The sequence below is a fragment of the Manis javanica genome, chromosome X (assembly GCF_040802235.1).
Source record: "Manis javanica isolate MJ-LG chromosome X, MJ_LKY, whole genome shotgun sequence".
NCBI classification, from domain to species: domain Eukaryota; kingdom Metazoa; phylum Chordata; class Mammalia; order Pholidota; family Manidae; genus Manis; species Manis javanica.
The window spans coordinates 107,985,505-108,009,668 of record NC_133174.1 but is presented as its reverse complement, the minus strand read 5'-3'; the positions used below and the strand labels follow the sequence as shown (position 1 = coordinate 108,009,668).

The 24,164-nt window shown below is 38.8% G+C and overlaps 1 protein-coding gene across 2 annotated transcripts in view; it reads left to right on the top strand.

The window, feature by feature from the left end:
* The window catches only part of WDR44 (WD repeat domain 44), a 106,135-nt gene that overhangs the window by 74,464 nt on the left and 7,507 nt on the right, over positions 1-24,164 (top strand). Inside the window, exons 13-19 of one of the 2 annotated variants that reach the window (XM_017660132.3) lie at positions 1,926-2,039; positions 13,017-13,139; positions 15,862-16,053; positions 16,237-16,338; positions 16,551-16,666; positions 18,112-18,239; positions 20,526-20,660. In XM_017660132.3, coding sequence (XP_017515621.1) covers positions 1,926-2,039; positions 13,017-13,139; positions 15,862-16,053; positions 16,237-16,338; positions 16,551-16,666; positions 18,112-18,239; positions 20,526-20,660 — 910 coding nt within the window. The remainder of the gene's footprint in view (positions 1-1,925; positions 2,040-13,016; positions 13,140-15,861; positions 16,054-16,236; positions 16,339-16,550; positions 16,667-18,111; positions 18,240-20,525; positions 20,661-24,164) is intronic. The other variant, XM_037004864.2, reaches the window with a different exon arrangement.

Below are 24,164 nucleotides of genomic sequence, written 5' to 3'. Positions count from 1 at the left end.
TCCTTTATGTTTTCTGAATTGTGTACACTGATCATGTCGTTACAATAAAAAAAACATTTACTTAGGATTTTGGGGGAAAAATGTAGAGTACAGAAAGAAGAAAATGAATGTTTAAGGAGGAAAAAGATCTGGAATCACTGCTTGAGAAAATATGCTAAGGAGTTAGTGAAATGTAAATGGTTATTAAACAAAAGTTGAATTTTATGTAAGAGGGCAATCCTGTTTAGTTTTATGTCTTGCAGCAGTGCTCACTAGGCTGGTGGCACAATTCAGGAAATTGGCTTTAGTCGTCTAGGTTAGGATTGCTTGGCAGAAGATCAGGGCATCCAGTTGCTGTTGTGCCTCCACAGTAGACATGAAGATGTTTTTATGAACTGTAAAGTTCTAGACAAAAAGCAGTGGTAGTTTTTATATATCCCCTAGAAGCCACCTGTCCTCCTTATTCTTCTTAAACTTACTGACTGCTCTTCTGTGTCCACTCTCCAAACCATCTTTTATGTTACTGCCTAGCATTCTCTATATAAAGCACTGGTCAGATAATCGGTTTTTTCCTTTTCAGAAACCTGTGTTGACTCTTCATGGCCTTAGAATGTCTGAACTTTTAAGCCACAAATTTGAGGTGCTTTGTGATCTGGTCTCAAAGTACCTTTCCACCCTAATCCCCTACTGTATCTCCATATACTTTTTTCCCATCCTAACTACCTTTCCCTAAATATGCAAGGCTTAGCCTGTACTCCATATGATTGCTCATGCTGTATCCTCTAAAACATTTGGGGACAACCTCTGAATTTATAGTTCGATGACTTCTATTTCTGCTTTGGTTCTGCTGTTTGAAGGTGACTGTGTGACCTTTAATATGTTGCTTTAACCTCTTTGAGCCTCAGTTTTTTTCTTACTCTCTTCATCTTTATAAAGTTAATACCTCACAGAGTTGTTAGGATTTATTCAGATAATGAATACAAAAAAAACATGTTGAAAACTAAATGCATGGCACACATGTATGACATTATTTCTACATACTTCTGTCAGGATGCTTTTGACTTCAAGTAACAGAAATCCAATTGAAAATGCTAAACAATGAGAAAGCAAGTCTGGAGGTAAGGTGGTTCCAGGACTGGTTAATTCAGCAGCTGAGTAGTGTCATCAGAGACATAAGATCCTACCATCCCCCTGCTTTACTATTCTTTATCTGTTCTCTTGAGCTTGTTCCCCTCATGGTAGTAAAATGGCTACTACAGTCTTAGTATCATATGCAGATGACAATGCTCAGACAAAGGTCCCTTTAGTATGCCCCCCCTTTTTTTATTAAGGTATCATTGATATACACTCTTAAGAAGGTTTCACAAGAAAAACAATGTGGTTACTGCATTCACCCTTATTATAGAGTCCCCCCCATACCCCATTGCAGTCACTGTCCAGCAGTGTAGTAAGATTAGTATGCCCCTTTTTAAGAATGAAGAAATCTTTCTAGAAGCCTCCCCCACACAAACACACACCCCACAAAAAGAAAAAACTTTTCCCTCATGCCTCATTGATGAAAATTAAAGCACCTGCCCATGTCTAAACCAGTCAACTTTGGGAAAGGGGATGAGCTCATCTTGATTAGTTTAAACCAATCACAAGTCACCCCCTTGTGCCAGCACCCACCTCTCCTGAAGGAACAGATGCTCAGAAAAAGACAGTGGCACCTCTGCGAGGGAGGGAAAGATTGTGATAGCACAGTGTTTTCAGGGATGATCCTGGTTTTTTAGGGCAAGCTGGTGAAGAAGTATTTCAGTAGTAAATTCAGCCTAAAGGAGAGTTTGCTTTTGGTAAGTCAGGATTTCAGTCAGACATCATACAAAATAATGAGAGAACAGATGGGGAGGGAAGAATATGAAGCTTTTCTTTTTCTAGCTTTAACATTTGTCTTTATGTCTAAATAGGTATGCAGTGGAGCTGATGAAGACCCTGATGATAAAAATGCACCATTTCGGCAAAGGCCATTTTGCAAATATAAAGGACATACTGCTGATCTCCTTGATCTTTCATGGTCTAAAGTAAGAAATTCTTATTTGAATTGTGTCTTCATTCTAGCATGAAAACAAATGTTTTATTTGTATGATTGTGACAGTTTTTATTGTCACACTGTCAAGTATTTGAACATTTGCATATACTTTGTGGGAGTTATCTACAAATTAATCGAAGTTACAAAAAAGAAACATGTTAGGCTCATAAGATAATGTTTACTTTATGTTACTTAACAGATTCTGTCTGGATTTGCCGATATACTTGTGCTTTTTGCTTCTTTTATAAAATAATTTTGCAAAATAACTATCCTTGGCAAAGTGGGTATGACTTCAGTTACAGTTCTCTATCTAATCAGAACTGCTTTGGTACTAATCTGCATCATGAAGTTACTAATTTATGTGAAATCATTAATGTTTAACAATTATATTCTATGAATCGATGCTAGGTCTTCATGTTGTGATTTTTTTCCTTAGAGCAAAATTATTTCAGAAGTAGAGGGGCCATTTTGCCATTGATGTGTCTTAGCAGTTTTGTGGAAATTTAGGAAGATATTTTAAGTTCTATTTAAGGTGTCTGAAGCATGAAGCACTTTTTGGAATTTTTGCATAATACTTTACACTTGCATTGTATTAAAATTTGTCAGTAATTAGAATCTAAAATATATTAAGAATTTGGCAGAAGAGAGAGTAATTTTTTAAAACATAAAAGTTGAGAAAAGCCTGAGTTAACAAAATAATATCAGGGATACCAGTGTGCCCATATATTTTACCTACATAAGGAGCACCTCTTGGATCTCAAAGATATCACTAGTATATACTGGAAATCAGGCATTCCCTGAACTCCAGCTCTGAATCACTTTATTTATGAAGTGCGGCTCCTATCATACTTGTTTAGGTGTTGTGGATGCCTTTCATAAGCCATAAACCATCTTATATAATGCCTTTCTATAATCTCCTGGAACAAGCTTGGGACTTACTTCACAGTCTGGTTTTAAACTGAGGCCTAGTTGTGTCTATGCTCCTTCTCTACCCTGAGCAAAATCTGACTGAATTGTCAGAAGATGGAAATCTAAAATATCCTTAATCTGATCATTTTATTCATCTGGAATAAGACCAAATCTTCTTTTACTACTGTTTCTCTTCAGTATTTAGCACAATAAATGTTTATAGTGGGTTTTCTATTTGTTGAAGATTTTCTTCAGGCTAGGTAACATCAAATTTGTCTGGAATTTACTTTCTTGAAGCACATAACATAAAGAGGTATATTTTAAGAAATTGGCTCACCCAGTTGTGGGGTCAGGCTAGTTGAAATCTGTAGGAGAGGCTGGCAGGCTAGAAACTCAACAAGAGTCATGCTACAGTCTTTCTTTTTTTATTATTAAGGTATGATTGATATACACTCTTATGCAGGTTTCACATGAAAAAACAATGTGGTTACTACCTTTACACATATTATCAAGTCCCCACCCATACCCCAATGCAGTCACTGTCCATCAGTGCAGCAAGTTCATGCTACAGTCTTAAAGCAGAATTTCTTTACCAGGAAACCTCAGTTTTTGGATTTTAACACCTTCATATGTCTGTATACTCTTTTCTTAAACTTTGTTTTTACATATACATATCTAGGTATTATTTGCAACAGGATTCTAAGCTCTTCCAGAGTGGGGACCAAATCTTATTTTACTACTGCTTCTCTTCAGTATCTAGCACAATCAGTTGTTTTTATTTTTATTTTTTTGAGAGGGCATCTCTCATATTTATTGATCAAATGGTTGTTAACAACAAAAAATTCTGTATAGGGGGGTCAATGCTCAATGCACAATCATTAATCCATCTCAAGCCTAGTTCTCATCAGTCTCCAATCTTCTGAAGTGTAACGAACAAGTTCTTACATAGCGGACGAATTCTTACATAGTGAATAAGTTCTTACATGGGGAATAGTACAAGGGCATTCATCACAGAAACTCTCGGTTCTGATCACGCATTATGAACTATAAACAATCAGGTCAAATATGGATATTCGTTTGATTTTTATACTTGATTTATATGTGGATCCCACATTTCTCCCTTTATTATTATTATTATTTTTATTTTTAATACACTGCTGAAGTGGTAGGTAGATGCATGATAAAAGTAGCAAACATAGTTTAGTGTTGTAAGAGAGCAATTGTAGATGATCAGGTGTGTGCCTGTAGACTATGGGCTAATCCGAGCTACACAAGGGCAATAAAACATCCATGGAGCAGAAGCTTTCTCTTAACACAGGGGGTGGGGGGGTGAGGTTCTAAGCTTCACCACTGTTGTTCCCCAATTTCTCACCTGATGGTCCCCCTGCGACTGTGCCTGTCTTAGGTTGTTCCTCCCTTGAGGAATCTTACCTGTCTCTGGCTAACCAGTCATCTTCCGGGGCCATACAGGGAAATGTAAAGTTGGTAAGTGAGAGAAAGCCATATTGTTTGAAAAGGTTAGCTTTTTACTTCTTTGCAGATTTATGCCCTGTGGCTTCTATGCCCAGCACTTGTCTCGAGGTATCTTTACCACCTGGAGGAATTATGATACTCGGTAAATTCCATATGAGGCATGAATTCTATTTAAGGGTTGTAATCAGGAAGGAAGAAGAAAAGCTATAGAGGTAGCATATGGAAGAAAACATGGGAGGATTGATTATTTCTTTGACATATCTTCTTGTAGAGTACCTTAAGTATGTATAGGTTTTAAACTACTAACTTGCGCACACATATTAACATAATAGGAATACGGTGACATAAACAAAGCAAATCTATAATTACCATCCATCTCCAGTGAAGCCAAGAAAACCATTTAGGCACCCTAGGCATTTATGAAAATTAGTCTATGATATGATGGATATTGTCCAACTGTACTTGAACAGTCTGAGAGAAATCAGACAAATTAAAGGAACCCATTTCTGGGATCTGTTCACCTCCCATATGTCCTTTTAACCGTAGATAGTCTATAGTCATAAGATTTTGGAGTGCTACAACTTGCACCCCTCCCAACTCCTGGTTGAGTTCCAACAGTACAGATCCGGTCAAATTCGTTGTCTCACTGTATGCACATGCCAGCCTAGACATCTCCCTCCTCATTCCAATGGCAAGTCCAGGAAATGGTGGGGTGGACGCAGCCACAACCGCAGCATCACCCGGATCCCTGTGGAGGCTTTTTGATGATCATCCCCCAGCACGAGTCCTCCAGAGAGTGCTGATGCCGGGAGCTCCTCCTCATATCATATCTTAGTTCATTTTCTGGGTAGCCAAGCTAGGCCTTGATCTTCTGCATAGAAACAAACAGACCCTTTGCCCACCCTTTGACATGCCCTCTATACCACTGTGTAGAACTCATTGGAGGTCAGCACACAGGAACTGCTTTTTTTTTTTTTTATTAAGAGAAAAGAATATTATCAGAAAAGAGTACCTCCATAGCTGATCATCTGACACCCTTTAAGTGATCAACATTAAGGATATTTAAAGCATGTGTTAATCTTTGATTTACCAATTGCTTTATCCTGTCAAGGAGTAATCCCCCTTTTCTTTCTTTCTTTTTTTTAATCTTTAATCTACACTTAAATGAAGAATACTGTGTTTACTATGCTCTCCCCTATATCAGGTCCCCCCTAAAAACCACCTTACAGTCACTGTCCATCAGCATAGCAAAATGTAGAATCACTACTTGTCATCTCTGTGTTGTAGAGCCCTCCCTCCCCTTTCTCCCTCCCCCCACTATGCATGCTAATCTTAATACCCCCCTTCTTCTCCCCCCGCCTTATCCCCCCATGCCCACCCACCCTCCCCAGTTCCTTTCCCTTTGGTACCTGTTAGTCCATTTTTGGGTTCTGTAATTCCACTGCTGTTTTGTTCCTTCAGTTTTTCCTTTCTTATACTCCTCAGATGAGTGAAATCATTTGGTATTTCTCTTTCTCCGCTTGGCTTATTTCACTGAGCATAATACTCTCCAGCTCCATCCATGTTGCTGGAAATGGTAGGATTTTTCCTCTTCTTATGGCTGAGTAGTATTCCATTGTGTATATGTACCACATCTTCTTTATCCATTCATCTACCGATAGACATTTAGGTTGCGTCCAATTCTTCGCTATTGTAAATAGTGCTGTGATAAACATAGGGGTGCATCTGTCTTTCTCAAACTTGATTGCTACATTCTTAGGGTAAATTCCTAGGAGTGGAATTCCTGGGTCAAATGGTAGGTCTGTTTTGAGCATTTTGATGAACCTCCATACTGCTTTCCACAATGGTTGAACTAATTTACATTCCCACCAGCAGTGTAGAAGGGTTCCCCTTTCTCCACAGCCTCGCCAACATTTGTTGTTGTTTGTCTTTTGGATGGCAGCTGTCCTTACTGGTATGAGGTGATACCTCATTATAGTTTTAATTTGCATTTCTCTGATAATTAGCGATGTGGAGCATCTTTTCATGTGTCTGTTGGCCATCTGTATTTCTTTTTTCGAGAACTGTTCAGTTCCTCTGCCCATTTTTTAATTGGGTTATTTGTTTTTTGTTTGTTGAGGCATGTGAGCTCTTTATATATTCTGGACGTCAAGCCTTTATTGGATCTGTCATTTTCAAATATATTCTCCCATACTGTAGGGTTCCTTTTTGTTCTATTAATGGTGTCTTCCGCTGTACAGAAGCTTTTCAGCTTAATGTAGTCCCACTTGCTCATTTTCACTGTTGTTTTCCTTGCCCGGGGAGATATGTTCAAGAAGAGGTCACTCATGTTTATGTCTAAGAGGTTTTTGCCTATGTTTTTTTCCAAGAGTTTAATGGTTTCATGACTTACATTCAGGTCTTTGATCCATTTTGAGTTTGCCTTTGTATATGGGGTTAGACATAGGTCCAGTTTCATTCTCCTACATGTAGCTGTCCAGTTTTGCCAGCACCATCTGTTGAAGAAACTGTCATTTTGCAATTGTATGTCTATGGCTCCTTTATCAAATATTAATTGACCATATATGTTTGGGTTAATGTCTGGAGTCTCTAATCTGTTCCACTGGTCTGTGGCTCTGTTCTTGTGCCAGTACCAAATTGTCTTGATTACTATGGCTTTATAGTAGAGCTTGAAGTTGGGGAGTGAGATCCCCCCTACTTTATTCTTTTTTCTCAGGATTGCTTTGGCTATTCGGAGTCTTTGGTGTTTCCATATGAATTTTTGAATTATTTGTCCCAATTCATTGAAGAATGTTGCTGGTAATTAGATAGGGATTGCATCAAATCTGTATATTGCTTTAGGCAGGATGGCCATTTTGACGATATTAATTCTTCCTAGCCATGAGCAGGGGATGAGTTTCCATTTGATAGTGTCCCCTTTAATTTCTCTTAAAAGTGACTTGTAGTTTTCAGAGTATAAGTCTTTCACTTCTTTGGTTAGGTTTATTCCTAGGTATTTTATTCTTTTTGATGCAATGGTGAATGGAATTGTTTTCTTGATTTCTCTTTCTATTGGTTCATTGTTAGTGTATAGGAAAGCTACAGATTTCTGTGTCTTAATATTGTATCCTGCAACTTTGCTGTATTCCGATATCAGTTCTAGTAGTTTTGGAGTGGAGTCTTTAGGGTTTTTTATGTACAGTATCATATCATCTGCAACTAGTGACAGTTTAACTTCTTCTTTACCAATCTGGATTCCTTGTATTTCTTTGTTTTGTCTGATTGCCATGTCTAGGACCTCCAGTACTATGTTAAATAACAGTGGGGAGAGTGGGCATCCCTGTCTGGTTCCCGATCTCAGAGGAAATGCTTTCAGCTTCTCACTGTTCAGTATAATGCTGGCTGTGGGTTTATCATATATGGCCTTTATTATGTTGAGGTACTTGCCCTCTATTGCCATTTTGCTGAGAGTTTTTATCATGAATGGATGTTGAATTTTGTCAAATGCTTTTTCAGCATCTATGGAGATGATCATGTGGTTTTTGTCTTTCTTTTTGTTGATGTGGTGGATGATGTTGATGGATTTTCAAATGTTGTACCATCCTTGCATGCCTGGGATGAATCCCACTTGGTCATGCTGTATGATCCTTTTGATATACTGTTGAATTCTGTTTGCTAATATTTTATTGAGTATTTTTGCATCTACATTCATCAGGGATATTGGTCTGTAATTTTCTTTTTTGGTGGGGTCTTTGCCTGGTTTTGGTATTAGGGTGATGTTGGCTTCATAGAATGAGTTTGGGAGTATTCCCTCCTCTTCTATTTTGTGGAACACTTTAAGGAGAAGGGGTATTATGTCTTCTCTGTGTGTCTGATAAAATTCCGAGGTAAATCCGTCCATCCCCGGGGTTTTGTTCTTGGGTAGTTTTTTGATTGCCCTTTCAATTTCTTTGCTCGTAATTGGTTTGTTTATCTTTTGTGTTTCTTCCTTGGTCAGTCTTGGGAGGTTGTATTTTTCTAGGAAGTTGTCCATTTCTTCTAGGTTTTCCAGCTTGTTGGCATATAGGTTTTCATAGTAGTACTTAATAATTCTTTGTATTTCTGTGGGGTCTGTCATGATTTTTCCATTCTCATTTCTGATTCTGTTGATTTGTGTTGATTCTCTTTTTCTCTTAATAAGTTTGGCTAGAGGCTTATCTTTTTGTTTATTTTCTCAAAGAACCAGCTCTTGGTTTCATTGATTTTTGCTACTGTTTTATTCTTCTCAGTTTTGTTTATTTCTTCTCTGATCTTTATTATGTCCCTCCTTCTGCTGACTTTAGGCCTCATTTGTTCTTCTTTTTCCACTTTCGATAGTTGTGATGTTAGACTGTTCATTTGGGATTTTTCTTCCTTCTTCAGGTGTGCCTGGATTGCTATATACTTTCCTCTTAAGACTGCTTTTGCTGTATCCCACAGAAGTTGGGGCTTTGTGTTGTTGTTGTCATTTGTTTCTATATATTCCTCGATCTCTATTTTGATTTGTTCATTGATCCATTGATTATTTAGAAGAATGTTGTTAAGCCTCCATGTGTTTGTGAGCCTTTTTGTTTTCTTTGTAGAATTTATTTCTAGTTTTATACCTTTGTGGTCTGAAAAATTGTTTGGTAGAATTTCAATGTTTTGGAATTTACTGAGGCTCTTTTTGTGAGCTAGTATGTGGTCTATTCTGGAGAATGTTCCATGTGCACTTGAGAAGAATGTATATCCTGTTGCTTTTGGATGTAGAGTTCTATAGATGTCTGTTAGGTCCATCTGTTCTAGTGTGTTGTTCAGTGCCTGTGTGTCCTTACTTATTTTCTGCCCAGTGGATCTATCCTTTGGGGTGAGTGGTGTGTTGAAGTCTCCTAAGATGAATGCATTGCAGTCTATTTCCCTCTTTAGTTCTGTTAGTATTTGTTTCACAAATGCTGGTGCTCCTGTGTTGGGTGCATATATATTTAGAATGGTTATATCCTCTTGTTGGACTGAGCCCTTTATCATTATGTAGTGTCCTTCTTTATCTCTTGTTACTTTCTTTGTTTTGAAGTCTGTTTTGTCTGATATTAGTACTGCAACCCCTGCTTTCTTCTCACTGTTGTTTGCCTGAAATATGTTTTTCCATCCTTTGATTTTTAGTCTGTGCTTGTCTTTGGGTTTGAGGTGAGTTTCTTGTAAGCAGCATATAGATGGGTCTTGCTTTTTTATCCATTCTATTACTCTGTGTCCTTTGATTGGTGCATTAAGTCCATTTACATTTAGGGTGACTATTGAGAGATATGTACTTATTGCCATTGCAGGCTTTAGATTCGTGGTTACCTAAGGTTCAAGGTTAGTTTCTTTAGTATCTTACTGCCTAACTTAGCTCGCTTATTGAGCTGTTATATACACTGTCTGGAGATTCTTTTCTTCTCTCCCTTCTTATTCCTCCTCCTCCATTCTTCATATGTTGTGTGTTTTGTTCTGTGCTCTTTTTAGGAGTGCTCCCATCTAGAGCAGTCCCTGTATGATGCCCTGTAGAGGTGGTTTGTGGGAAGCAAATTCCCTCAGCTTTTGCATGTCTGGGAATTGTTTAATCCCACCATTACATTTAAATGATAGTCGTGCTGGATACAGTATCCTTGGTTCAAGGCCCTTCTGTTTCATTGCATTAAATATATCATGCCATTCTCTTCTGACCTGTAGGGTTTCTGTCGAGAAGTCTGATGTTAGCCTGATGGGTTTTCCTTTATAGGTGACCTTTTTCTCTCTAGCTGCCTTTAAAACTCTTTCCTTGTCCTTGATCCTTGCCATTTTAATTACTATGTGTCTTGGTGTTGTCCTCCTTGGATCCTTTCTGTTGGGGGTTCTGTGTAATTCCATGGTCTGTTCGATTATTTCCTCCCCCAGTTTGGGGAAGTTTTCAGCAATTATTTCTTCAAAGAGACTTTCTATCCCTTTTCCTCTTTCTTCTTCTTCTGGTACCCCTATAATATGAATATTATTCCTTTTGGATTGGTCACATATTTCTCTTAGTGTTTTTTCATTCCTGGAGATCCTTTTATCTCTCTCTATGTCAGCTTCTATACGTTCCTGTTCTCTGGCTTCTATTCCTTCAATGGCCTCTTGCATCTTATCCATTCTGCTTATAAATCCTTCCAGGGATTGTTTCACTTCTGTGATCTCCTTCCTGACATCTGTGATCTCCCTCTGGACTTCATCCCATTGCTCTTGCATTTTTCTCTGCATCTCATCCCATTGCTCTTGCATTTTTCTCTGCATCTCTGTCAGCATGTTCATGATGTTTATTTTGAATTCTTTTTCAGGAGGACTGGTTAAGTCTGTCTCCTTCTCAGGTGTTGTCTCTGTGATCTTTGTCTGCCTGTAGTTTTGCCTTTTCATGGTGATAGAGAGAGTTTGCAGACCTGGTACGAGTGACCGCTGGAAGAGCTTTCCTTCTTGTTGGCTTGTGGCCTTCCTCTCCTGGGAGAATAGTGATCTCTAGTGGCTTATGCTTGGCAGCTGTGCGCAGACAGGGCTTCTGCTACCTGCCCGGTTGCTATGGAGTTTATCTCCGCTGTTGCCTTGGGCGTGGCCTGGCTGGGGCTGCTCCTCCAAAATGGTGGAGCCCCGTTGGAGGGGGAGCGGCCGGGAAGCTATTTATCTCCGTAACGGGCCTCTGTGCTCCCTGTTGCCCAGGGGGTTAGAGTGCCCAGAGATCCCCAGATTCCCTGCCTCTGGGCTAAGTGACCTGTTCTGCCCCTTTAAGACTTCCAAAAATCACTCTCCAAACCAAAACAACAACAGCAACAACGAAAGAGGGAAAAAAAAAAAAGGAAAAAAACGTGCGATTTTCTTTATCCTCAGGCGCCGGTCTCAGGCACCCGCTCACCGGTCTTGCTGCCTTGTTTCCCTAGTATTGGGGTCCCTGTCCCTTTAAGGCTTCTAAAAAGCACTCGCCAAAAGAAAAAGGGGGGGGGGAGAGAAACACACACCATCAGTTTTTATAGTGGGTTTTCTATTTGTTGAAGACTTATTTTGTGCCAAGTATCAAGAATCACCTTGGTAATTCTTACACTAGCAATCTTGACAGGTAGATGATGTTTCGTTTTGTACATGAGTAGACAGGGACTCTGACCTGTCCACGATTACAAAACTGGTCAATGGGTAGAACTTAGATTTGAACCTAATATCTTTGACTCCCAATATCATGCTTTATTCAAGAAAATTATTTACTTTCATTTATTCAGTAAGTATTTATTGAACAGAAATCTCTTGGCATATTAGAACAAGTCTTAACACATCTTCAGCATCACTTTTAGGGATGTCTTCATGTTTCATATGCTTAAAGCAATGGATTATTGCAAGAATCGAACAAAAAGTCAGTTTTAACAAACAGCAGACCATAGCTTAGTTTTTATACAGTTGTTAATCAACAGGAAATATCCAGCAAACTACATACACTCTTCAAAACTTCTGGGATTGAGTGGATCTTGAAAATAAAAATAATTATTATTAGATGTTTCACAAGTTATCAGTCTTTCAAGATTTTATTTTTTAATTGTGAGGTACACCATCTATTTTAAAATAAAATGTACACTTTTTAGCCCAAAAAAGCATATATATCAGTACAGTAACATATCCAAATCAGTATTTGCACTTAGTGTTTTTACATTCAAAGATTAAAGATTCCTTTTCAGCAAATAACAAAGCATCTACTTAAGCACTCTGCAGAAGACTGTAGTTGTTAGAGCCTAGACCTAGAGCCAGGCTACCTGGGTTTAAATTCCATCTCTGGTACTGATGAGTTATGTAGTCTTAGACAAATTATTTAACCTCTGTGTGCCTCAATGGTATCATTTGTTTCAGGGCAAAATAATGTACCTACCTTATAGGGTTGCTCTATAGTGTTAAGAACAATGAGTCAGTTCTCCCCTTAATAGATTATGTTTAGAAATTAAAGAGCTTCTGCCATCTGGAAGCTTTTGACAGGTAGATGTTGGTTCCTGGGTGATGAGCCATCACAATGCCTAAATCGTTGCACTACCCTCTTCTAGTTTTGAAAACTCTGTGATCTATTCTGAGAGCTTTGACAATTTCTCTTCTGATTTTTTTGCCTAGGGTGTGACAGGTGCACAATAACTTTTCATTTTCCTGCTGCATTATAGGGTAATCTTTTTGAAAGCATTTTAAGTGACAATTAGGGAATCGATGTGAGGTAAAATTTACCAGTGTTGTCAAAGTGAAAGTAACTGAACTGGAGTGGCAATAAATGGCTTATATTCATAGCTAAGTTCCAATATATGCAGACAATAACAACTAAGGCACACCTTAGTCCTCTCTTCATACCTGGCAGATTTCTTTTGATAAAATCGTAAGATTCATCCTAATTTCAGAATAGGTAGTGTGGAAAAGTCTTAGAATCAAAGAAATAACAGTATTTTACTATTTGGGGAAAAATGGGATCTTCCAAATGAATTGGATAATTTCTGATGCTGCATATAACAATAACAACAAAGCTATTGAGGTACATAAAACAAAGTTAACTTATATTGCATAAGTAATTTTTTCTAATATGGTGATAAAATGAGCAATGTCAATTTCTCCATAGAACTACTTTCTGCTTTCTTCTTCAATGGATAAAACAGTCAGGTTATGGCACATTTCCAGAAGAGAATGCCTTTGCTGTTTTCAACATATAGATTTTGTCACTGCCATAGCTTTCCATCCAAGAGTAAGTGTTTATATATTTTTTGTTACACTGTAACAGGTGATGGAACCTGGTTTCTCTGGGGGGCAATTGAACTATAGGAAAAACAAATCAATAGCTGCATAAATATGGGCAACTTAATTTAGTGTTTCACTTTTGCTTTAAAAATGAGAAAAGAAATATTTTGCTAATCTGCATTAAAAATTGGGAACATTATAGTCTAACTATAAGGCTGAAAAGCCATCTTAAATCTTTAATAAGACATGGCAGGGTAGAAATAAAGTATCGTATTGAAGATGAAAGATAAGGAGATGAAGAATAAGAGACAGCAGGTGGATAAATAAGAAAGGAAACATACAGGCAGGAATAGTTGTAGGAAGGTTGGAGAGGGACGACAAAGAGGAAAAGGTTGAAAGATGCAAAGACCAAAATTCATTACAAGATGTATTAAATTCCTATTTAACATCTGGAAACATTCTTAATCTTTAGATTCCTTCTTACTCATTTTCCACATAGAAAATCCTTTAATATCTTTCCTCTGAAAAGAAAGTATTTCATATGATTTCATCCAAAGGAGAAAAATCTACTACCATGGAATTGCCAACCTGGCTTATTATGTCCTTACAGTATAGAGTCAGTAAATGAGTAAGGCTGAATTAGTTTTAGTTCTTTGCAACTATAAACACAAGGGAAGTCACATGTCAGTGCTACTCCACTAGGTAGGCTGAAATAAATGGAGGACTTGAGCTGACCGTAGTTCCCCTCCCCTGTGCTGATGTATGATCACATTTCCAGTCCTGTCCCCATCTCTCTCTGTTTAACACCCATTGCCTTTTTAATGCAATACTTCAGTTATATTCACATTTCTTCCTCTTTTTGCCCAGATTACAAGAAAAGAACAATTCTTTTCCTCAGTATAATTTCACTCAACAGGCAGATTTATACACAATAATAATTCTGAATCATTAGAAGACTTGGTTAAGAACTTTTGCAGATTAAAAAGGTTTAATTTATGTTAGTACCTTATCAGTTTTGACCATCTAGCCTTTCAAGGCTTCTTTTTGAATGATACCCCCATCTGAATAAGTCACCCAAAGATTTAGCGAAAGGATGGATTAACCCCTCTTGGCAACTGTGAGCAAAATCCTGCCCTCAATCTTTGTTTTAACTGAAATGTGTCAGGGTGGCCAGAGAGAGGTGTGTTAGATGGTGATAGTTACCTATGTAGTACTTTATGATTAAAGTTTCTGTTTAGTTAGTAGTTTTTCTATACTTTTATTTGGTTTCATTTTGTTAACTGAAAAGCCCCCTTATTTCTAAACTTCTGAGGACCCAGAGGATTTTTGAGAAGGCATAGAGGATGGGGTGGTGGTGACATTTTCTTAGGACTTAATATGACTCTGTTAAATAATGTTACCTGGAAGGAAGTTAGCAGAGTTATAAAACAAATAGCATAATGCAAACGCACACACACACATATATGTATATAAATAATATTCTGAAATTTAAGACCAAGATGAATTATTTTCACTTGTTCAGCTCCTATAGACATTGAGTAAAGCCTGCTATACTACAGTCAGAAAAATGTCCATCCTGTGTAGATTGTCTTTGACAGGCTTCAAATGTGTGTAAGAAAAATAATCATGAGCAGAGAAGAGAATCTGTTTCTTGGTTTGGTATCCTAATTATTTTACCTTTAATTCTTATGTTATCAAAACTTAGATCAGCTTAGGTGATCATTTTGCAGTATATACAAATATCGGGTCATTTTCTTATATACCTGAAATTAGTGTGATGTTACATGTCAATTATCTCAATTTATAAAAAAAATTAGACCAGCTTAGCGGTAGGCCTGGTTTGGTTTAGAGCAGGGGTTCTCAGCCTTGGTACTTTGACATTTTAGGCCAGATAATTCCTTGTTGTAGGAGGGAAGTCTGTCCCATGCATGGCAGGGTGTTTAGCAGCATCCCTGGCCTCTGCCCATTAGATGCCAGAAGCACCCCACTCCCAAGTTGTGACAATCAAAAATGTCTCCAGATATTGCTAGTTGTACCCTGCAGGGCCAAATTGCCCCCCTGTTGAGAACCTCTGGTTTGAGATTGGGAATTTAAGTAGTGAAGTTGATTTCCTGCTGACATGGTGTCAGAGTTCAAAAACAAAAAAATGACTGGTTCTGTGGGCTGACATGACTTTTATTCAAGTGTTCCATGTATCCCAGAGGCGGGTATAGGCCAGCGTATTATTATAAGATAGTTTTTCCCAAAGCATGGTCTTTGAAGGTGCTAGCCCAACTAGATATTCCTGCCTGATCCTCTCTCAATGCCCCCTTGAAAAAGCACATGGTTAAGTAAGTTGGAAAATACTACCTACTTTATCCCCCTTTTGGAGATTCGGAATGCATGTTAACTTAGAATCCTGTTTAACTTTAACTTAGAATTTCTCCAACGTGTTTGAACCCTTGTCCTACACAATATACACTCACATTATCTGCTGGTATCTGTTACTTGGGAAATGCAGTTCAAAAATATGATAAAGTGATTAGAAAGTCATTTCTCCAAAATGAATACTGAGGTTTCTAATTGTTGCTAGTGAATAAAATAATACTTGCTTGAAGAATACTTGAATATATTGTGAACAAGAGCTACATATTTTAAATACTATTTCAAACAGGCTTAATATTTGAATGTGCTAATGAATTTTTCTTTATCTGGTAAAATGAAAGCTTTCTTTTTTGCCACATTTTCAGGATGACAGGTATTTTCTAAGTGGTTCATTGGATGGAAAGCTCCGCCTTTGGAACATACCTGACAAAAAAGTGGCTTTGTGGAATGAAGTAGATGGTCAAACAAAATTGATCACAGCTGCAAATTTCTGTCAGAATGGCAAATATGCAGTGATTGGGACATATGATGGCAGATGTATTTTCTATGACACAGAGGTAAATCATGATCTTTTGTAAATTACTTAAATACTTAGAACACTTTTGTAATCTTAGGTAAGCTGGTGTATCTCCCCTGTGCTTTGTCAATTGGGGCAAATACCATGTCTGCCTGAAATTTGGATCAGATGACCTTTGAGGTTCCTTCTAATTCTTACTTTTTAATTCGTGATTTCTTTTTAGCATTTGAAATACCACACACAAATACATGTCCGATCTACCAGAGGGCGCAACAAGGTTGGAAGAAAAATCACTGGCATTGAGCCTTTACCTGGAGAAAATAAGGTGCTAAGTATTCAAAACTATCTTTCTCCACACTACATATAAAGTCCTGAAAGTTAATTAATATCTTGGCTAAGAATGCATTTCCTTCCCTATAGAGTACTGCTTTCTGTAGTTTTGAGGAATATTGTGTAGTATGTAACACCCTTTTTTGGTTGTATCTTAACTTAGATTAAAAGATAGTATTCTTACCTTTTCTTTTTATGTATATTTAGATACTGGTAACCTCAAATGATTCCAGAATCAGACTGTATGATCTTAGAGATTTGTCACTGTCCATGAAGTATAAGGGTTATGTCAACAGCAGCAGCCAGATCAAGGCAAGTTTCAGGTATGTTGGCAATCAGAAATTCCAAAAACAGGTCAGAACATCTCCCTTCTACTCGCACTTTTCCTTTAATCTATACTTTTTGTCTATATGGTATTTTTAGTTTCTTTGCACGTTAAAACTGGTAGCTATTGTTATCATCACACAGGTCTTAATCTTATCCACCTGTTTGGTAGATAGAATTGTCCCTATTGCACATGAAGAAATCAAGACCCCCAAAATTTCCTAATGTCTTACAGGATTAGAAGGTTCCCAGCTCCAGAATTTGTGCTTTTGTACTTTCATGTAAGCTTTTTAAGAAAGTACCTCCCACGCATGGTCTTGATCCTTTTTTTTTTCTGCCCATTTTTTTTTGAGAGGGCGTCTCTCATATTTATTGATCATATGGTTGTTAACAACAATAAAATTCTGTATAGGGGACTCAATGCACAATCATTAATCAACCCCAAGCCTAGTTCTCAACAGTCTCCAATCTTCTGAAGCATAACAAACAAGTTCTTACATGGTGAACAAGTTCTTACATAGCGAATAAGTTCTTACATGGTGAACAGTGCAAGGGCAGTCATCACAGAAACTTTCGGTTTTGATCACGGATCATGAACTATAAACAATCAGGTCAATTATGATTATTCGTTTGATTTTTATCCTTGATTTATATGTGAATCCCACATTTCTCCCTTATTATTATTATTTTTAATAAAATGCTGAAGTGGTAGGTAGATGCAAGATAAAGGTAGAAAACATAGTTTAGTGCTGTAAGAGGGCAAATGTAGATGATCAGGTGTGTGCCTATGGACTAAGTATTAATCCAAGCTAGACAAGGGCAACAAAACATCCACGGATACAGAAGATTTCTCTCAGAACAGAGGGGGTGAGGTTCTAAGCCTCACCTCTGTTGATCCCCAATTTCTCACCTGATGGCCCCCCTGCGACTGTGCCTGTCTTAGGTTGTTCAGTCTTAATCCTTTTTAGGTACCGAGCTAATAAAGTACAGTGTCCTATATTTAAACCATTACCTATCATTATTGGAACTCTTAATCGGAGGTCTGGAGGCTATCCTGAAATACCAGCCCCTTCTTCCTCACGGCCCTCTTTCTTTCAGCCCCTTTCTTATCAGTCCTCCTTTCCTGAATTACCCAGTAACTATCCAGTAACTGAATTAGTAAAGTACTCTGCTTCTCTCTTTCATCTCTTTAAGTAGGTGTTTCTCCCAATGTGGGTTAACCAGCAGCAACACAGTTACTTAGAGCTTTGGTGAAAATACTAATGCTGCTGGCTTTCCAATCAAACCTACGTGTTCAGAACCATCCAGAGTGAGTCTAGGAGTCTGTATTTCAATAAGCTCTCTTGAGTGTTTTCTTAGGCATATTAACATAGGAAGAACTGATAGAGGGAGACCTAAAAAAAAAAAAACTTTGACTTTTTTTTTCTTTCTTCCCCAAATTTAGCCATGATTTTAGTTACCTCGTTAGCGGCTCAGAAGATAAGTATGTTTATATCTGGAGTACTTACCATGACCTAAGCAAGTTTACTTCAGTCAGGAGAGACCGTAATGACTTTTGGGAAGGTATCAAAGGTAAGTAAATGCCTACTGTTTTGTATCTTTAAAGTTAAAGTGGAAATGTCCTGGAAGTAAATTTCTACAGGCATTATTTCAGAGAAGCAGTTCAGCAATTATGACTGCTTTTGCTTTATACATGGCTTTGATTTTTCTCCCTTACAAATGAAGAGTTTATGCTTGTCTAATTTCACAACTTCTATGCAGTGGTTTGTTTCTTTTTGTTTTTTTAAGAAATATTTTTGGGTATGCATGTATGTATTTATTTATTTATTGCCATTGAGCATTAGAAGTTTATTTGAAGACACTCTTAAGAGAGATTAGAGAGGACACTAACAAATGGAAACTCATCCCATGCTCTTGGCTAGGAAGGGTCAATATTGTCAAAATAGCCATCCTGCCTAAAGCAATCTACAGATTTAATGCAATCCCTATCAAAATACTAACAACATTCTTCAACAAACTGGAATGAATAGTTCCAAAATTCATATGGAACCACAAGAGACCCCAAATAGTCAAAGCAATCCTGAGAAGGAAGAAAAAAGCAGGGGGGATCTCACTTCCCAACTTCAAGCTCTACTACAAAGCCACAGTAATCAATACAATTTGTTAATGTCACAAGAACAGACCCACAGACCAGTGGAACAGAATAGAGAGTACAGATATTAACCCAAACATATATGGCCAATTAATATACGATAAAGGAGCCATGGATGTACAATGGGGAAATGACAGTCTCTTCAACAGATGGTGCTGGCAAAACTGGACAGCTACATGTAAGAGAATGAAACTGGATCATTGTCTAACCCCATACACAAAAGTAAATTTAAAATGGATCAAAGATCTGAATGTAAGTCATGAAACCATAAAACTCTTAGGAAAAAACATAGGCAAAAATCTCTTGGACATAAACATGAGCAACTTCTTCATGAACATATCTCCCCGGGCAAGGGGAACAAATGAACAAGTGAGACTATATCAAGCTGAAAAGCTTCTGTACAGCAAAGGACACCATCAATCCAATAGTATGGGAGAATATATTCATAAACGACATATCCAATAAAGGGTTGATATCCAAAGTATATAAAGAGCTCACGTACCTCAACAAACAAAAAGAAAATAATTCAATTAAAAAATGGGCAGAGGAGCTGAACAGACACTTCTCCAAAGAAGAAATTCAGATGGCCAACAGGCACATGAAAAGATGCTCCACATCGCTAATCATCAGAGAAATGCAAATTAAAACCACAATGAGATATCACCTCACACCAGTAAGGATGGCCACCATCCAAAAGACAAACAACAACAAATGTTGGTGAGGATGTAGAGAAAGGGGAACCCTCCTGCACTGCTGGTGGGAATGTAACTGAGTTCAACCATTGTGGAAAGCAGTATGGAGGTTCCTCAAAAAACTCAAAATAGAAATACCATTTGACCCAGGACTGCCACTCCTGGGAATTTCCCTGAAGAAAACAGATCACAGATTCAAAAAGACATATGCACCCGTATGTTTATCACAGCTCTATTTACAATAGCCAGGACGTGGAAGCAACCTAAGTGTCTATCAGTAGATGAATGGATAAAGAAGATGTGGTACATATACACAGTGGAATATTATTCAGCCATAAGAAGAAAATAAATCCTACCATTTGCAACAACATGAATGGAGCTATAGGGTATTATGCTCAGTGAAATAAGCCAGGTGGAGAAAGACAAGTATCAAATGATTTCACTCATCTGTGGAGTATAAGAACAAAGAAAAACTGAAGGAGGAAAACAGCAGACTCACAGAACCCAAGAATGGACTAACAGTTAACAAAGGGAAAGGGACTGGGGAGGATGGGCGGGAAGGGAGGGATAAGGGGGTGGAACAAAGAAAGGGGGCATTACGTGGTGGTGGGGCCACAGGGAGGGCTGTGTAACACAGAGAAGAAAGTAGTGATTCTGTAGCATCTTACTATGCTGATAGACAGTGACTGTAGTGGGGTATGTGGGGGGGACTTGGTGATGGGGGAGTCTCATAAACATAATGTTGCTCATGTAATTATAGATTAATGATACCAAAATAAAAAATAAATTTTATTTGGAGGTTCAGAGTTGAAAAGAAAGAGTACACTTCTGTAGAGATGCAGGCGCAGCCAGAGGGGCTTGCCTGGGTTATAAATGGTTTCTAGTTACTTATATGTTAGTTTTAAAGGATATTTGCACATAACGTACACCACTGTATTTTTTGATTATTATATTTTTTGTCTTGATGTTTAGAATCAAACTTACTAGTTATCCTGAAACAAATTTTTTTCCCAGCACATAATGCAGTTGTTACATCAGCCATTTTTGCTCCAAACCCAAGTTTGATGCTCTGTCTGGATATGCAATCTGAAAAATCAGAAGGGAATGATAAAGGTGAAGATACTGAAGTTTTGGATACCATGTCCTCTGGTAGGTACTCCTATTTGTCCTACATTTTTTTCTAGGCAGCACTTGGTAGCCTCATTGACTTAGCTTTGGGTGTTATGAGATTTTCTTGATTATGAAGAGTATTTCTTGTTTACAACATAATGGTTTTCACATACGTGTTTCTGAACATTTTAGTAACATATTTCTTGCAAGTTTTACATAGTTAAATTCACCTGGGAACTAAAAATGAAAATACTGAGCGTTCATAATTTTTTTTAATGGGCAACTGTTCTTTTGGAAAAATGCAAACAAGACATACTGTCTTCTCTAGACTGTAATCTCTGAGTTGTAGTGTCAATCCCTAGCACATTGCTTATTACATGTAGATAGTAAGTGCTTAATAAACACTCAGTGTATAAAGGAATTAAACCGAAATGAAAACAGTATTCTTTTCTGCTTGCCACAAGTTTATAGCTTCTTGAGATAGGAAACTGTTTACAAGCCTGTAATTTCTCGGCATTTGCAGCATGTGCTTTGAGAATGAGTAGTAATTCCAGTTACATAAAATGCTCAGGTTATGAAGTGAAAATAAAGCATCAGCAAGTAGTCCTGTTCTTTTTTTTTTCTTCCGCTTGGTGATCACATTTATTGAGAGGGTTGGAGAAATATAAAAATGCCATTTAGCTTAAGAATTTGTGATTTATTTGCAAATCAATTCATTTCAGGAGTACAGGAATGCTTGGTCATTTCTTTGTCTCAAAATTTATGCAGCTTTCTCTTTTTGAGTATCTTCTACATTTAAAGAGGCCATCATACAAAGTCTCCTGTATTCCACACGGGAAAATATTCTTTGTTTCAGCCAATTCTCAGTGGAGGGGCAACTAGTCCAACAGCCTCTCCCTAGAAAAGAGCATCGAAGTAATTCTGTTCTGTTGATTTATGTGTCTCTTCATATGTGTCTTCATCAGTTTCTATAATAGTCACAGTGTCAACCTCGGCAGCACCAGACTCGGCTCCGCACAGCCAACGCGAGGGCACTGCGGTGACTTATAATGAATTGCTCAAAAGTACATTTCAGATGATGATCATGGGAAGATGAGGTGGCATGAGTAGTTCAGAGGAAATCTCCTCCCCAAAACATATATATTTATGAAAATACAATAAATACAACTATTCCTAAAAGAGACACCAGTGGATGCAGTACAACAGCCAGGATACATCTACATCTGTGAGAACTCAACATCACATGAAGGGGGTAAGGTACAAGCCGCGGCCAGGCGGGACCCGAATGCTCCCCCACCCCAGAACCCAGCGGTAAGAAAGGAGTCAGAACGGGGAGGGAGTGAAAGCCCAGGACTGCTAAACAACCAGCTCTAGAAATCCACACCCGGAGCGCAGATACAAGGTGTACCAGGTGCTGGATATTAGAGAAATGGAAAAGCAAAACCTGAGGGCAGGTCCCTGCAACCAGCGCCCCCGAGACAAAAGAAAAGCAAGTGCTTTCTGCAAGTCTTAAAGAGACAGGGACCCCATAGCTGGATGAAGTTGTCCCGGCACACATAGCCAGCAGCTGGGCATCCCAGGGAAACTTAGGCGTCCTAAACCCCGGGGAGGCAGTGCAGCTCTGAAGCCCCTCATGGCACTAAGCAGCCTGCCAGTCATTCCTCCAACTGGCATGGACCCCAACACACTGGCCCAGTAGCAGGAGAGAGAGAGCGCATTCTGGGGGCAGCTGCGCCGGAAGGGACCGGGAGCAGATCGCGTGTGCCAACGGCGCCAGAGGAGACCAGGACAGGCTTGTGCAAGCCTGCAGCAGCAGCAACCGAACAGCCCGGGTATGGCTCGCACACACTGGTGGCAGTGGAGCCAGAAGAGCCCGGTAGAGGCCCACGCAGGAGAGCCCCGTGCGCACCTGCAATGGAGCCAGAGGGAGCAGGCGCGCTCCCAGGAGCTGACAAGAATCCCAGCCCAACGCACACCCCCCGGGCCAGATCCAAAGGCCACTGTTGGCACACAGCTGCCCGGCAGGGGTGCCGCTATCACGGAGGAGCACACCTGGCGTGCCTGCCACCCCCCCGCAGGGCTATGCACTGCTCTGACAGAGATCCCACCCACAGCAACTTAGGAGACTAACCCGGTGGCTACTCCAGGAGTGCAGGTAACCGACACAGGCAGCGGAGAAGGGCAAGGCATCCAGTAAGCAGGAAAGGACTTTCTTCTCCCAGCTGACACACCCACAACCTTCCTACAGCCACTGCTATCAACATGAAAAGGCAAAAAAATTTAGTCCAGTCCAAGATAGTTCAGACAACACTTGAGAGAGGAGCTGCAGAGACAGACCTAACTGGTCTCCCTGAAAAAGAATTCAAAATAAAAATCATAAACATGCTGACAGAGCTGCAGAGAAATATGCAAGAGCTAAGGGATGAAGTCCGGAGGGAGATTACAGATGTCCGGAGGGAGATTATACAAGTGAAACAAACTCTGGAAGGATTTATAAGCAGAATGGATAAGATGCAAGTGGCCATTGATGGAATAGAAACCAGAGAACAGGAACGCATAGAAGCTGATGCAGAGAGAGATAAAAGGATCTCCAGGAATGAAACAATATTAAGAGAACTGTGTGACCAATCCAAACAGGAACAATATCCGCATTATAGGGGTACCAGAGGAAGAAGAGAGAGAAAAAGGGATAGAAAGTGTCTTTGAAGAAATAATTGCTGAGAAACTTCCCCAAACTGGGGGAGGAAATAGTTGCTCAGACTACGGAGGCACACAGAACTCCTGAGACATGGGACCCAAAGAGGACAACACCAAGACACATAATAATTAAAATGGCAAAGATCAAGGACAAGGACAGAGTATTAAAGGCAGCCATAGAGAGAAAAAAGGTCACCTACAAAGGAAAACCCATCAGGCTATCATCAGACTTCTCAACAGAAACCTTACAGGCCAGAAGAGAATGGCATGATATACTTAATGCAATGAAACAGAAGGACCTTGAACCAAGGATACTGTATCCAGCATGATTATCATTTAAATATGAAGGAGGGATTAAACAATTCCCAGACAAGCAGAAGTTGAGGGAATTTTCCTCCCACAAACCACCTCTACAGGGTATCTTACAGGGACTGCTCTAGATAGGAGAACTCCTAAAAAGAACAGAGAACAAAACACCTAACATATGAAGAATGGAGGAGGAGGAATAAGAAGGGAGAGAAATAACCATCAGACTGTGTTTATAATAGCTCAATAAGCGAGTTAAGTTAGACAGTAAGGTAGTAAACAAGCCAAATTTGAAGCTTTGGTGACCACGAATCTAAAGCCTGCAATGGCAATAAGTACATATCTTTCAATAATCACCCTAAATGTAAATGGACTTAATGCACAAATCAAAAGACACAGTAATAGAATGGATAAAAAAGCAAAACCCATCTATATGCTGCTTACAAGAGACCTCAAACCCAAAGACATGCACAGATTAAAAGTCAAGGGATGGGTTGGCATGTGCATACAGTGAGACAACGAATTTGACCGGCTCTGTAC